The sequence below is a fragment of the Colossoma macropomum genome, unplaced genomic scaffold (assembly GCF_904425465.1).
Source record: "Colossoma macropomum unplaced genomic scaffold, Colossoma_macropomum, whole genome shotgun sequence".
NCBI classification, from domain to species: Eukaryota; Metazoa; Chordata; class Actinopteri; order Characiformes; family Serrasalmidae; genus Colossoma; species Colossoma macropomum.
This window is the reverse complement of record NW_023494784.1, coordinates 36,591,571-36,608,118: the sequence shown is the minus strand read 5'-3', so window position 1 is coordinate 36,608,118 and position 16,548 is coordinate 36,591,571. Positions and strand designations below refer to the sequence as shown.

The window sequence follows — 16,548 nt, the reverse complement described above, 5'->3', positions numbered from 1 at the left end:
GGAGGTCAGTTTAACCTGGATAGTAGAATGCTTTGCTGCTCAATCAGCTCAAACCACCTAAGTTCTGAACTTTATTTACTGTTTTTGCTTTATAGCAGTTGGTTGCAGAATCTAAATTAAGGCTTATTTACACTTGCATCTTGCTGTCTGTGCGTATCATTCTGTAGGCACGTGTTTCTGAATGTTTTAATGCTGAGGCAAAAAGGCATCTATTTCCACATTTTAATCTACTTTTCTACACTTTTCGACATTTTTTTTTTTGCTTTGTGTCACAAACTACCACTTGAGCAAGAAAGCAGTGGGATAGGAATATACAGTACCAGTCAAAAGTTTGTACGATATTGACATAGAATGTGATGTATAAAAGAACTGTTGGATATCGTGAAAACATTATGAGAGGAGATACATTAGTACTGAAATAGTGTACCTCTGACTGGATGTGCAATTACAGACTTTGTGCTGTGTAAACACAAATCTAACTAATCTCTCCTTTAAGCAAGTAGTCTATGTTTTTGTTTTCAATATAGGTCTACAAAAAATACAAACATATTCAATTCCTTAAAAAGCTCATTATGGTGATGCAGGTTTGGTGTTTCATACATTACTGCTTCATACATTGTACCGTACAGTCTATGCAAATTACACAACACAGAGAGTAAGAATAGTTCAGAATAGAGCAGTTTTTGAGCTGTGCATGTGTGTGTTTTGTAACTGGCTATTTAGCCGAAACATTTGTTGAGCCTCTAATGCTGTATTCCCCCTATCTAATTACATCACTTTGGCCCTGCACGTGTGGTAATTTGATCCATTCTGTCAGCACAGCCCTTAACAATGTGTTTATTGTAAAAATTCATATTGTGATAACAATTAATATAATATAATATAATATAATATAATATAATATAATATGCAAATTGGTGGCTATCTATGAATTTGTATTCAGTACAAAAAGAATAATTTTAAAATGGATCTATTATGCTAATTTTCAAAAACTCATATTGTGCATCTCTATTAACCCACTGTGTGAAACACTCTGTTAGAGCTCCTGTGTCTTTAAGCCCCACCTCCAGATGAGCCCAGTGTGCTCTGATTGGTCAGCTCACCCACTCTGTTCTGATCACCCACCAGTTCTGCACCTACACTGCTGTGGCAATTTTTACAATGGCGTCGGTTTGAGCCTGACAGTCTGGTAGAACAAGCTGGGAGACCCGCTCCATCTTCACAATCTAGACTAGAGCAGTACATTTCAGAGTGGTCAAATGTTTGTTGCTCTCTTGTGTGAAGGTGTACCAAGCTTGCCGCTGGAATTCCAATGAGGCGCCTCAGATAGCTGGGAAAAGTGGTTTCTGTGGGAGAGAGTTACTCCTTTACATGCACAAAAATCTATATAACACATTAAAGGCAATGGAAAAGCAGGAAAAACATAATAGATCCCCTTTAAACAATGTATTTTTAGACAAGTAGCTTTCATATAGAGTTGGAAAATGTAGAATTAGAGCCACAATCATTACATTATACCGATACAATATGTTTCTTGTTAAAAGTTATTTAGTGGACTGTCTACCCACTTTAATGCATTTCAGTCGGTCAGCTGTGTTGTGATGAGGAGGACAGAGTCTAAATAGCCCTCTTTTGTAGAAGGCCAGTATTTCTGACTGGAGTATTTCCTCATAACCCATTTCATAGTTTTGATGTCATTGTTGTTATTATTATATGATGATTTTATACTTCACATTTCAATCTCTTTTTTGTTTCTTTCGTGAAAAATATCAATATTAAGCATTTCCGTAGCAATGTAGCAATGTGCGTTCTCAATGTGTGCACACTCTCAGAAACTGTGGCAGTGCATTCACTAATAACGCAGCCTGATGTTTCTTTTATACAGTGAAAGAAAACACCTTAGCGTGCGAAAAGCTCTAGTTCCACATGCTGATCTACTTTACTATGGCCAGTATGGACATGCACACAGCCTGACTACTCTGGGGGCAGAGTTTAATGAGTTTAAAGTTTTTGAATGAATGTGCTATAAATTATATATATTAGATTTGATTTGCCTTCATGTTTTTCTCTCTTTCCCTGCCTCTGTTTGTGTTTGGCCGAACAGGAGGAGCAATGCGCAGTCAGAGGAGATTGTGGCGGAGCTTGTCTACAGCTTCCTCATTCCTGAGGTGCACAAGATCACTGTCAGAGAGAGAGGTGGGTCATCTAGCCCAGAGCAGTTTTCTAACACTAACACAGTTTTTCTCCAAGGCCTTACCACAGAGTTTAACTTTTGGAGCAAAGCTTACACTGTAAATACAATCATTAGAGGCAATCGCAAGAACTAGCGAAAGGAATAGAGATTTTTTTAAAAAGAACGTAAGCCAAAAATTGTGGTTTTGATTCAGTTTATGTCATTATACAAATGTACAATATCAACCTAATAACAATGTACTATACACTGGTAAGTGTGTACTAGTATCTCAGGTACCTTCCATAGCAAAACAGCACAGTGAGTTTCAGAAGGCAGATAAAATGTGCAGCTGGTGTCTAAATATGCTGAAGGAAGGTCAGCCAAGATTAATCGAGCAACATCCAGGGAAGAAAATCAGACAAAACCTTAAAACATTAAGACAACCACCAGGTTCCCACACATGCTTGAAAAATTCCAAAATTCCAGTCATGGAAAACACCTGGAAAATAATTAAATTGGAAATGTGTTGCACCATTAAGCCACCAAGATTACATAAGTTAACATATTAATGCACATTTTAGCATGGCTAATGCATGGCTAATGCCTTGTTTGAGTGTCCATTCATACGTGTTGTAGTTTGTTATGCTGCAGTGTCGCTTGTGAATAGATACATAGAGGCTGTGTCAAAACACCTGGTGGAATGAGCCTACATTAGGCTGGCTTTACACAGTGAACATTACATGCAACTAGTTGCAAAGTAATTTCCATGCAACTTGACAGTTACAGTAAGCAATTCTAAAACAAAGTTCTCTAGTTAGCCAGGCTCATATTTTTTGATACATTGTATTGAACACACTATAGAAAGCCATCCATGAGATGTTATTAACATATTTGCAACTTTTTTATCGTCTTTGTGTTATTTTTCTAGCTGTCATTTGCATTTTTTTCTGTATCTATGTCTCTGTCTTTTACCTATCTATCTGTGGTTCTTTATTATATATTAGAGTTTTTATCTGTTGTGTGTATGTTAAGCTTTTGAAAATGAATCTTTAAGTAGTTATTATGATTGTACTGGGTGACTCCTTCATCCTGTCCTAGAAACACTAGAACTTTATTAAGGAGCTCATCTGACGTTCCTCTTCTGTAATAAGTTTTATCCTTTGGATCCCAAAAAATCTGAGCTCTATGTAAACTTAGGGGACATAAAGAGAGGAGAAAATAAATCTAGCTTCATAAATCTGAATAACAGCAGACGAAAGAAGAAAAAAAGGTGGCGCAGGCAGCTGTTTAAACAGCTGTGAGTATTAGCTGGCTAGTTAACGTAGTTGGTTACAGAAACTCACGTGTTGTTATTGCTCAGGAAACTGACAAAATGAAAAACTACCAACCTTGACTTGCACATGATGCAAAATCTGTGTTTGATTAGTTGTTGCGTGACACTTGTTTCAAGAAGTTGAGATGTGTGCAACTGTTGCAGCAGAGTTTCAAACGAATAGCAGGATGATTTACATTATGCAACTTCAGTGCAGTTTAGTTTCATGTAGGTTTCAAGCAACTAAAGTTGCGTGAACGTTTCACAGTGCAAAGCCCTCCTCAGGATATACACGGGAGGTTCTTGCAGTTTGCATTAATTTCTAATATTTTAGTAGAACTTGTGATCAGCTGCTGAGTGGTTGATGAATTGTCTGTGTGAGTGTTAGTATTTCAATAAGTCATTAAGTGGTTATTAGAGGTTTTATTATTGACTTTAATGTTAAGGATGTCAGCAGTTGTGCATTAATTTAAGATGACCTTTTGTGAACAACAGCTGAATCCTGAAAAGAGAACAGCACATCTCTTCAAAACAAAATATCTGGAACTGACTGTGTGTGTTTCTTTTTTTTCAAAACTGTGACTGAAAAATGACCTTTACGATGACATTTCGTGAGTAACAGTTGAGCCCTGAACAATAAACAGTTTGTTTCTTTCCAATGGAACATCTTCATCTTTTTTTTTCTTCAAAATTGTCTGGAGCATAAAAGCCAGCAGTCTTTAGTAGAGTTTCATTAGCTCCAAACATCTAAACCAAATATTTTATGTTAAAGTGAGCAACTGAACATGAGAGGTTTTTTTGCATTTCCTCCAGTCACTTTACAGCTGTGAGTTGGTTGCAGTAGATCACAGGCATGCAGTTTATGGTAGCACATGACCTGAAGTGTTTTATTACTTTTATAAAGACATTTTGCACAGTGAAGTAAAAAAAATAAAGCAAAGAAATCCTAAATGTTGTTTCAAATTTAGTTGTTAATGTTGGCAGTGTACTTTGCAGTTCCACTGCTACCACCACAACTGTCGGAAAAAATTCTCTTAGCATCAGGTTTTTTTTTTGCTTAGCAACAGCAACCTTTGTTGTTACTTAGCAAATAGTGGTCAGCCATATTAGTATGGTGAAAAAATGTGCTGTTGTCAGACATAACGACACAGGTTTTCAACTAATCATACTGTGCAGTTGGGACTAACTGTTGTATAATGTTTTATAAACTGTGCAATTGTAAGTATGTCTTTGTTGTATTACTCTTTCATTCCTTACACATAATCCCCTGGGTCAACTATTACCGCTACCTTAGCTTACCTTCACCATTGGCTTCTTATTGTTGCTGCCTGGGCTAACCCTTAGAAAAAGGTGCATTGTTTTCTCAATGCAGCCCATCATATTCATGGCCCTGAATAGGCCTGACACAATTGTTACATAATTGCCAGATCTCAATAGTATGAGCTGATCTCAACTGTTCAAGCTGACCAAAATTATTTTCCCCAGTTGTCAGTTTTGCATTACAGAAAACACAATAGTCAGTTGGGTTGAGGTAAATCCATGTATTGAGACACGTCATTATAAAAATAACTCCTGAATGGTGCTGTGAGACCTTGTCAGTGGTGGGAAATGTTTGTTTATTTGAGCTCGAGTTGTGTCTGATGTCTGTTGGAAGCTGCTAAATAAGCTCGGAAGTAAAATAGCTAATCAGCCAGTTTGGTCATTTTAGGTTTGAACTTATTGCAGTTCCCATAGCGGTCATTTCGACAATGGGATGAAAATCATCTTGAACATTTATGTAGTTAATGTAATCAAAAAAATATTTTTTTTCTGTTACTGTTATCAGATTAACTAGAACACTGTTGGTGTGTGTGTGTGTGTGTGTGTGTGTGTGTGTGTGTGTGTGTGAGTGTGTGTGTGTGTGTGTGAGTGTGTGTTTGAGTGTGTGTTGAGCTGCTAGTGAAAAGGAAGAGGAACCCACTGCTGAGAGAATGATTTACACCCCTTAACAAAGATGGCTGTGCTGAGATTAGTTAGTCAATACGAAACAATCATGAACAACTACCACAATAAAAATGAGCATTTAAGACAATAAAAACACGGTTGACATGCTTGTTCACGTATGAAGATTAAAACCCAGTTTTTGTCTTTTTGTAAAGGGGAAAAATGCGTAGTTTCAGCTGAGGGACCTCCAGAAAAGGCAGATATTGCATTTTTTGGCTAATCTCAGTTAATCACCAACTAATGGTGTTTTACCCCCTAAAATCCCAGGCTTATTACATATGAATGCTTATTATTCAGTAACTACATGGAATACAGTGCAAACTGGCTGCGTTATGCTTAGGTTATAAAAGTGTGTAGTCAAACTTTGGACCCGCTGGTGGGTCCTGGCCATTTATTGCGATCATGATGGTTCGTGATTTTGACAGGCCTAGTCTTGAATGGACCATTGTGAACTCTTTTTGAATGTAAATGGAACAGAACTACTACTGCAGTTTTAGGACTTTACTTACAAGAATACTACTGCTACTGCTGCTACTCCCTATTTGACCATATCTGTAGTGCTTGTATGTTTGTGAAGTAATAATTCCAGAGCAAATTGTCTGTCATTTGCTGAACTGAGAGCTGCTATGATAATAGTAGTCATTTTCGAATCAACCTCATGGTAATATAATAACAAAAGCTGGTAATAGTCAATGGCAGCTCTGTGTTGGTGACTGGGAGACAAGGCGGGATGCTTGATTTGGCACAGTTCCTTTATCCTCAGTTTTAAAACAGGACTTCTGTACTCCACAGCATTTTTGGTGATGGCTTAATTAGAACGAGAATAAAATGACTTCTTGCAAGGCAGTGCAATTCCTGCCCTGCTAAGTCATATTTGTCAAAGTTGAACGAAGCCACTTTTCTAGCCTAATTCTATTCTGACATAAACTAGAAGTTTTTGTTCTTTATTTATTTGGACTCATTTAATTTAAATTTTAATGCTGACATGAAAATCTAGGCTGTGATGTTTTGTTCTGGTTTATCTGTGGTACTTTGGGGTAATTTCACAGATACATTATCTCACACGAATCGAGAAGTCAAATCCCATGCATAATACATTACCGGACCTTCTCTGGCAAAACTAATCCTGCATGAATAGGGCTTTAGGGCTTTTAAACAGAACCAGAGGAGTATAAATAACAGGAAATAATATTCTTCTTAAAGGCCCTAATGGCTTACTTGTGTTTTTTTTATTGCTGACATCCTATACTTGTAGAATTTGCTGCTGAACAAATGAGTTTAATCATACTTTATATACGGTTATTGTGATTTTTTTTTCTCTCTCTCTGCAGCCAGTTACACTGCGAAAGACAGCAATTTATTCATTCCATGGAGCAATACGCCTGCTGCCTAATTATCGTTCCCAGCTTTAAATGGCACTCTTTGGAAAATGAGGGCTGTCAACCAATCACAGAGATGTACATTAAGCAATCTGTGAGCAGCCTGATCAATTACTGCCATTTATGCAGGTTGACGAATGTGCTCTGACTGTGTATGATAATGTGCAGCTTTAGGCATTAATAATTGCAGAGACAGCACTAGTCAAATGAATCAGGTATCAGTTCAGTTATGATAGTGCAGGCCTGCCAGGTGTTATTAGGCTGCTGTTTCCATGGGAAAAGGTTAAGGAGGTCAGTTTCGTGGGCAGCCACCAGCAAACATCTAACTATTAATGGGAGACTAATGTTCTAAAGCAGGGTAGTTCAAACATTCAGACTGAGCAGGCTGGAATCTCAGCAGTGAATAAAGAGGTAAATAAAGCATAAAGAGAAAAAAAGAGAAATTCACTTGTAATTTGTTAAGAACTGCACCAGCTTTTTAAACACCCGAAGATGTTGAGCTAAACTGTGTTTGCACACCGTGTTTCTGCTGTGGGTTACAGTTTGTCTGGCTGCATCAGTGCTGATAATGGAGCTTGTGCTCAGTGAAACTGAAAGCTGCTGACTGAGAATCCCCACAGAGAGCAACACTGAACTGCTCCCTTATCTTTGATATCCTGTTTTCTTTCTTTCTTTCTTTCTTTCTTCCTTTCTTTCTTTCTTTCTTTCCATTATTTCTCTTTTTCTTTCTTTTCCATATTTCTCTCTTTCTGTCTCCTTCTTTTTTCTCCTGTATTCTCTCACTCCCTCATGTTAACTCACTTTCTCTCACTTTCTCTCTCTCTCATGCTAACCCTCTCTCGCTCTTTCTCTCTCTCTCTCATGCTAACCCTCTCTCGCTCTTTCTCTCTCTCTCATGCTAACTCTCTCTCTCGCTTTCTCATGCACTCTTTCTTTCTTACTTTCTTTCTTTCTTTTCCATTATTCCTCTGTCTTTCTGTCTCCCTCCTTTTTCTCCTGTATTCTGTCACTCTCTCATGCAAACTCACTTTCTCTGTCACTCTTTATCTCTCTTTCTCTCGTACTCTCTCTCGCTCTTTCTCTTTCTCTTTCTCTCATGCAAACTCTCTCTCTCTCTTTATCTCTTTCTCTCATGCTAACTCTCTTTCTCTCTCTCTCTCTTGCTCTCTTACTCTCTCTTCCTTTTTCCTATTTTTTCTTCTTTTCTCTGTCTCCCCATTTTTTCTCTTGTTTTCCATCTCAATCTCTCACACACTCACTTTCTCTCTCTCCCTGTCTCCTATCTTCTCTCTCTTGCTCTCTCTCTCTCTCTTTCTCTCCTTCTCCCTTTATGCCTTACTTTCTCTTTGTATCTCTCACTCTAACTCACTTTTTCACTTTGTCTCTTTTTGTTTCCCTTTCTCTTTCTGTCTTTCTCTAATTCATTTCTTTTCCTCTTTCTCTTATTTACTTTATTTATTCCTCCTCTCTTTTGTCTCGATTTCTCTTTCCTTTTCTCTATCTCTCGCTCTAATTCATTTTCATCCCCTCTCGCTCCCTCTCCCTCCCTCCTACTCTCTCTCTCACTCTCTTATTTTCTCCCCCTTTTTTCCTCTCCCCTTCTCTCTTTTTCCCTCTGTCTCCTTCTCACTCTCTCTCTCTGTCCTTCTCTCAATTTCTCTAACCTTTTTCTCTGTTTCCCTCATTCTCTATATATCCCTCTGTATATCTTTCTTCTCTCCCTTTCTTTATTTTCTCTCTCAGTCCCTCTCGCTCAAACTCATTTTTGTCTCTCTCTTTACCCCTTTTCAGTCAGGCAGAGTCAGAGAAAGCACTTGAGTGCAGCCCGTTCCTTCGTCCACAGCGCTGACGGCTCCTCCACAGGCAGTCTGACCCCGGGCCCCCGGCCCCTCTCCCCCTCAGCCAGGGCCTCCACTGCCCTGCTATCTCAGATACTCAACCAGGTCGAAGAGACAGTGACCACTACTCCAGCAGAAGCCCCACAGTCCAGCAGTGACCACCATCAGGAAGCCGAACCCACTGATTAAGGAAGGATGGTGAGAACAGAGATTTCAGTTCAGTACCATTATATACTGTATATGTGCCTGTGTGTAATTTCCTAGTATTTACTGTAGTTGCTGTTGTTCTTCTTTTTCTCATTGACTCAAGTGTTTTCTCTTGATGCAGAGGCGATCCTGAAGAGAGACGTGACATGCAGCCATGCAGCGGAGAGCGAATATAAAAGCAGCATTGTCCAAAGATGCAAACTAAAGGTCACCCAATAAAGCAGTTTATCTCCTAATGTCTGTGGCAAGTTCTGTTTCACATGCAGTAGTACTGCATTATGTCAGCAGGATACTTTTATTTTGTGCTTTAAAGAGGACAAACACTGATGTAAACATGGCCAAAGATATGTGGACACCCCTTTCTAATTGGCTATTTCAGCCGCACTCATTGCTAACAGGTGCAGAAAATGAAGCATACAGCCTTGCATTCAAACACATAGTTTGTGAATAGACAGTTGCATTTTTATTAACCAGCAGCTGTATCATGTAGTTTGGATACGGGTTCATCATTGAGAGAGAACATGAATTTTCACAACAAACAATGCTGTCTTGATTGGCCTATCACTCTCAGCAAAAAGGGTTCTATATAGTACTGAAAGGGGTTTTGAGTTGTTACAATAGTGGAACCTTTTTTGTTGAATAATTTTTAAGAAGGTTCTTTAAAGAACCATATGCAACTGGCTTTCAATCATAGAGAAGAACCATTTCACCATGTAAAGAACTACTAATGCATTCAAATGGTTCTTTAAGTGTTCATGGTTTATATAGAACCATTACCTTCAGTAAAGAACCCATTTGAAAAGCATTTCTTAAGAGTGAAGCCTAGCACTCGCAGGGAGGCTAGATGGAGGTCAGAGTGAGAGATGGAAAGTAAACTAACTTAGCTAAACTAACTAGTAAATGAACTAACTTATAGTTCAAGTGCTGTTACATAATTGTATACAATTATATATATATATATATATATATATATATATATATATATATATGTGTGTATATGTGCAGATATAGATACATACATGCACACACACACACACACACATATATATATATATATATATATATATATATATATATATATGTGTGTGTATATGTATATCTATGTATATATGTACATATGTGTGTGTATATGTATATCTATGTATATATGTACATATGTATATATATATATATATATATATATATATATATATATATATATATACAAGTGCTAAAGGGGAATTCCACCAATTTTTAAAAACATATACATAATTCAGTGGTTAAGATGCAAACAAAGTCATTCAGAGTGGTTTGATGTTAAATGGTTCCTTTGTAGAGAAACTTACAGACTCTATATAGTGGTGGTGATGGGAACCTGGGGGTCACGATATCTACAACACAAATACAGCCATTTTATTTACTATCCAAAACCACCACTGAACCCAAACATGCCTTCTGAGTTTTTATACGTAATGTTGATGATGGCAAAATAGTCATAAATCTGAAAGAAATATGTTTTTTGGGGGACTATTTGCCTTACAGTGCCCTGCATGTACCCCTCTGCTAGGAATGTATTAAAATAAAAAATAAGATGGATTAAAATACGTTTTAGGCCAAAGTTGATCACAGAACTACTGTAAAACAATATGTCAGACATAAAGCCGCTTATTCATAACCATTTCATGGAACAGCTTTCTGTGAGGGAGCTTTTAGAGGCATTAAACTCTTCAGACGTCTGGTTCCTATCACCACCAATGTGAGCAATTCTGACTGAAGTTCATCTAGAATTAATCATTTTACTCCGAATGACTTTGTTTACCTCTTAACCATTTAATTATGCAGAAATTTCGAAAAATCGGTGGAGTTTCCTTTCCTTTCTAGCTAGCTAACTCAGCACAATAATGTTAGACTGTTTATTGTCTCACTGTTCAATAAGTTAGTTAGTGGCAACTGCTGACAGCCACTGGTGTTCATTACCGAGCAAAAATCTAACGATTTCTAGGATAACCGGCTTTAATCTTTAGATTAATCTTTAGATGAATTTGTTACACTTAAACAGCGTAAGCGGGACTAGCCAATCACAACCCTTGGACCGTGATACTACTAGCCAATCACAGCACGTGAGCAGTAGCCAATCAGTGAGAAGGGGTGGAATTTGCCCGAATACGGGTGGGTAAAATTTCGCAGTTGTCAAGCGCCGCCGTGTCCACGTTGGTTTTACCTGCGAGAAGGACGAACTGCAAAACGGTCGAAAATGCGAAAAGTGAGCCGCTCCGTCGTGCCTCGACTTTTAAGACACAAATCGTGATGGAAATGTGAAGTTTGTACGCGGAACATGGCGAAAGCTGTCTGTACGTGACATGGTGAGTCCTGTGAGTGGAACGCACTGTACTCGACCTCGGTTTGTTTTGTTTTGCTCTGGAGAGACAGAGAGTTAGTTACCCAGCCGTTCAGTGTCAGTGGCCGCGATTATGAAATGGTTTGTGTCTGTAACTCGCAGCGTTGGGCGTTTAGCAGTGACCGCTGTTTAACAAGTGAAATTAGTTCAACTACGACAACTGACAGGAACTCAGCGAGTGTAACCTGTGCGTTAGTCTGTCCGCTGGTTCCTGAAGTGAAAGCAGATGAGATTTTGTCTGACAGTAATTTAACAGCGTCATGGTTTATGAAACTGAACATGTGGAGGAACTGATTTTCTCTGCTGGAAATGTCCGACATCGGAGGCTGACATAACCTACTTGAAACAAGACCGTAGGAACTGCGCACTTACTAATGAGATTAGGTTTATTAGTGAGTTAGTGGCGTTAAAGGGAAATTCCATCAGTTTTCCGAAATTTCTGGATAATTCAGTCGTTGAGATGTAAACACAGTCATTCTGAGTGGTTTGGTGTGAAATGGTTCACTGTAGAGAAACTTGCTGACTCTGATTTCTTTACAGTGGTGGTGATGGGAACCAGGGGTCGCCATGTCTACAACACAAATGTAGCCATTTTATTTACTGTCCAAAACCACCAGCGAATCTACACGAACCTCACACGAGGATATAACATATAAAACCTAGTTATAACATATAACACCAAGTTTTTATATGTCATGTTGATAATGGCAAAATAGTCAGAAAAAAAAAAAAAGTTTTTCTGGGCAGTATTTGTCTTACAGTATCCTGCATGTACCCCTCCGCCAGGAATGGATTAAAATACATTGTAAGCCAAAAAATCATCATAAAACAATGTGTCAGACCTCAGACAGCATATATCTAACCAGTTTATGTAACAGCTTTCAGTGAGGGAGCTTTTGGAGGCATTAAGCTCGCCTATCACCACCACTGTGAACAGCTCTAATTCGGCAGGTTTCTCTAAAACTGAGCATTTCACACCAAACCACTCTGAACAGCTTTGTTTACATCTTCACCTTTTAATTATGTAGAAAAATTGGTGGAGTCCCCCTTTAAGTAAATTAGCATAAGGCTACAGTATGTACATGGCCAGTGTACTTTGAGATGAGCTTTGAAAATAATGTGTCTAAAAATAATAATCTATATAAAAATAGTATATCTAGCTGGCAAACTACTGGCCAGGCTACATGTTTGAACCTGGGTAGCCTACATCATGGTCATATTGCAGCTGGTGTTTAGTGTGACCCAGTTGGCTGCAGTAATAGGTAGATTCATATCAGCTCTGTCACATCTCTAACGCATTCTGGGCTTTGGCCCCTCTGAGTTGCCTCAAAGTCAAAGCAGGTCCCCACAAACTGCAGCTCAGCTCTGCTCGTGCTTCCTCGATATCTCTGCATGTAACAGGGCGGACCAAACCTTCTGCTCTTCATAATGCTGAAGATATATGAACCTCTGACTAAACTGACAGTTGAACAGCACTCCATGACATCTGTCCATGAGGAGAGTTATAGATGTCAGCCTACAACTCAGACAGCAAGCATATCGCTGCTGTCGGAACAAAACCTCGTCAAAAGTCGTTTTTCAGTTTTTTACATAATTTGAAAGTACTGTTTGTCCTTTACATTGTTTGTGAATTTTATGACAAATGGACCAAAAGAAACAACCCAAAATTATTTGGAAAAAAAGTCTGGTTCCATTGACTTGCATTAAAAGTAGAGTATTTTTTTTCCTTCTCCTATAAAGTTCTCATTTTGGACAAAAGTTTTGTTCCGACAACAGCGATATGATGGTCCGCTGGCTGGAGAAAGTCAGCACCTCACTGACTGTTTGCCACTGCTGGTGCACATTCGGACTACCCACATAATTGTCCTGTATATGAGGTCTAACTGGTTTTTTAATCTCCTCAATGCACATAGTCTTTTATTTTGGAAAATAGACTAAGACAAATATTACAAACAACTGAGAGATTAAAAGTGGCATTTTGTCTAACCCTCTGCTTAACTACCAGTGAGCCACCCGGAAAATGCTGTGCAAAAAGCCAGTGGGCCGCCAGCTTCACTGTTGGTCCACTGTCCTCTTGCGGTCTGGGAATCTACTTCATTTATTTCCTTTTTTGTATATATTAAAGATCTAAGGTGTACAGCACCCTGTTTTGGCACCATTTTGACAAATTGGGCTTGACAGGACTTTGTGAAGCTTCTTTGGAAGCCACAGCCTTTATCAGATGTGCAGCAAAGTGGTAGCTTTTTCCTTCAGTCTCTTTCAACATTTCAGCAAAGCAAACGTCTGGTCTGCATGACTGCATCTGATAAGAGAGCTGAGCTGGTTATCTGTGGATGTGAGCATTACCTGAAAATAGCTTGTGAATCCTGGACTCTCTAGTGGCTTTAGTTTTTTGTGCTTTTTGCGCTGAGATGTGATTTTTAAATGCCACCTTTGTCCTACCATCTGAGGTATCTGAGGTAGCTTTACCCACCACTACAAAGTGATGAAATAATGAAGATGAGTCACTCCACAGTGCTTTATTCAGCTGCCTTCAGAGCTGCAGACATCATTACATTGAAGATTTTTTACCTTTCAATCAATACAGCAGTAGGTTACTAGGTTACGGGGACATATGTACCTAATGAGCTGGTAGCTCAGCACGGCTCTCGTCCTCCTTGACTGCAGCCAAAGCGCTTTTTCTCATCCTCTTCACAGTCCCAGCCAGTGAGCATCCAGCATCCAGCCATGGGGACCCTTTCAGCTCCCACGTGGCTTTGTGTCGTACAAGGCATGCGTGTGTAGGATTGGTACAGATTGGCTGTTTCACTAGTTTTCCAGTCTGTATTTTTGCAACTGTTTATATTCCTGTTGTTCTAGCTATTCTTCTGAGATTTGATCTGGGATGTTGTTTTGGAAGGACATTCATTTCTTTCTTTTCTTATTCATATTCTTGATTATTCTCTGTAGAATCTGTGTCTCACTTTTTCCACTTTTTTTCATGGGACTGGTAAAGCTGTGGGGGATTGCTGTGCTCCTCTGATCTGTCCTGATTGTTTTTATTCAGAGAATTCTGAATAAAATTTCCTTTTTGCTTAGATGTTCATGTTACAAGTTCTACTTAGTGAATTCAGGTACTTGGTGAATTCGTTTCTGACACAGGCATCCAGCTGCACACACAGCTTGCATGATCTAAATGGAGGGACAGTGACCAATAGAATGGAACATTTGGAAATAGCAGTACATGAGCCTAAGGTCACCGTGCCCAATGCTAAGTGTTGGCTAGAAGTGTGTAAAGCCCCCCAGAATTGGGTTGTGGAGCAGTGGAACTATGGAGCACCATCCAGTACCTTTGGGATGAGTTGGAGTGGTGTTTGTGATCCAGAACTAATCATCTAACATCAGTACCAGACCAGTGTGTGCCAACATCTAGTGTAAAGCCTTCCCAGAAGAGTAGAGGTTGTGGCAAAGGGGGACAAACTCCCCGTTACTATCCATGATTTTTTTTAAAAACTACTTTTTAAAAAAAACTTTAAAAAGCAACTTTTGCACTGTACAACCACATTTCTGAAAACGTTGGGATGCTGTGCAAAATCATTTAGTCTGTATATTTAATTGAAATACTACAAAGACAACAAATCAAATGTTGAAACTGAGAAATTTTATTGTTTTTTGAAAAATATATGCCCATTTTAAATTTGACGCCAGCAACACGTTTCAAAAAAGTTGGGACGGGGGCCTCTTTACCACTGTGTTTCATCACCTCTTCTTTTAACAACACTCTGTAAGCGTTTGGCAATCGAGTAGCCACTGCTGTAGTTTTGAAAGTGAAATGTTTCCCATTCCTGCTTGTTGTGCAGCAGTTAGTTCTGTCCATGCAAGCTGATTGGTTGAGAAGCGTTCTAACCGAGCTCTTATGGCGAAATAACAGCACAGTTAGAACGCTTTTTCCACAAACACTATATCACTCTGCTGAGATGCCGTTGTTAAGCAACGACTTTGACAGCAGCAGGAGATTTGAACGTTTTTATTTCTTACTTTGCCACAAACAGAGAACGGATACTTTTAAGATCACATTTGACCGACAGCTGATTTGGTCAGACTCTGAAGATGAGACAACACTAAATTCCCAAACCATCATCACCGCTGAGCAGCTTTTCAGTCAGCAGCTGTGACAGAAGAACACCTAAACAACCTGGAATCAGCCAGAAATAAACTGACTACCATTCGCCAAACAAAATGGGCTGTAAGATACTTTATAGACTGGCAGGAACAAAACAACATTAATATTCATCTGGCAAAAACTGACAAAACTGAGCTAAACTTGATACTGCGGCAGTTTTATGGCTCAGTCTGTACTTCAAAAGTTGAGGCTTACTGCAGACGTGAGTGGAGTTCGTTACTCTGACGTAGACCAAATCACAGCCCTGATGATATTCCGCGATAACACACTCCCTCTCGTGTTCTCTTGCTTAAATATAGGGTTTCAGCTGCTCAACAGTTCACGGTCATATTTTTTGTGTAATAACGCATCAAATGTTTTCAATAGGTGTCCGAACTGGACTGCAGGCAGGCCAGTTTAGCCTCTGGACTCTTTTACTATGGAGCCATGCTGTTGTAATACGTCCAGAATGTGGTTTGGCATTGTCTTGCTGAAATAAGGGCTTTCCTGACAAATATGCTGTCTGGATATGTTGTCTTATGAGTGCCACCTGAGGGCCCGAAGATCATGGCCAGCCAGTATTAGTTAGAGATTTTAGAGATTTCTCTGGATTCTCTAAATCTTTTAATGATACGATGTACTGTAGATGATGAAACACTATAAGCACTACACAGTCTTTCACAGAGTAGTGAAGCCCTCCCCATCTTTACTTCTGAAAGACTCAGCCTCTCTGAGATGCTCTTTTTATGCCCAGTCATGTTACTGACCTGTTGCGAATGAACCTAATTTGTTGGGCACCATTTAAATGAGAAAAAACGCAGGTTTATTTAGACTTTCTTAAACGTATGCCAGTTTGCAAGAGGCTAAGCAGAGTAGGGGTGATGGCTTCAGGGACAAGCATATACCAAAATAACAACAAATACTAATGATTACAAAAAACAAGCTAAACCTGAAAGCAAAATGAAACAAAAACACAAAAAAGCTAAGCTGTCTCCCTGCTTTAAAACCAGGGGAAAAGGTGACGGAAAACAAATGGCACTCGTCCCCTACTTCCCAGATATTCACAGAGAGTGTCATAGAATCTTACAATGCTTTCACCAAAATTTTTAAGCAAAGCGAGGCGAAGAGTGGTGTGAAG

The 16,548-nt window shown here is 39.0% G+C and overlaps 2 protein-coding genes across 5 annotated transcripts in view; both read left to right on the top strand.

Annotated features, from left to right (window-relative positions):
- Positions 1-9,115, top strand: part of cfap91 (cilia and flagella associated protein 91) — a 40,408-nt gene extending 31,293 nt beyond the window's left edge. The window contains exons 16-18 of the mRNA XM_036574167.1: positions 2,105-2,196; positions 8,639-8,883; positions 9,014-9,115. Of these exons, the coding sequence (XP_036430060.1) occupies positions 2,105-2,196; positions 8,639-8,874 (328 nt within the window). The 3' untranslated portion in view covers positions 8,875-8,883; positions 9,014-9,115. The remainder of the gene's footprint in view (positions 1-2,104; positions 2,197-8,638; positions 8,884-9,013) is intronic.
- Positions 9,116-11,025: 1,910 nt separating this feature from the next.
- nr1i2 (nuclear receptor subfamily 1, group I, member 2) overlaps positions 11,026-16,548 on the top strand; it is a 43,825-nt gene continuing 38,302 nt past the window's right edge. For 2 of the 4 annotated variants that reach the window (XM_036570757.1, XM_036570728.1), the window contains exon 1: positions 11,026-11,234. In XM_036570757.1, the coding sequence (XP_036426650.1) occupies positions 11,232-11,234 (3 nt within the window). In that variant the 5' untranslated portion in view covers positions 11,026-11,231. Of the gene's footprint in view, positions 11,244-16,548 lie in introns of all 4 variants that reach the window. The other 2 variants (XM_036570737.1, XM_036570747.1) reach the window with 2 other exon arrangements.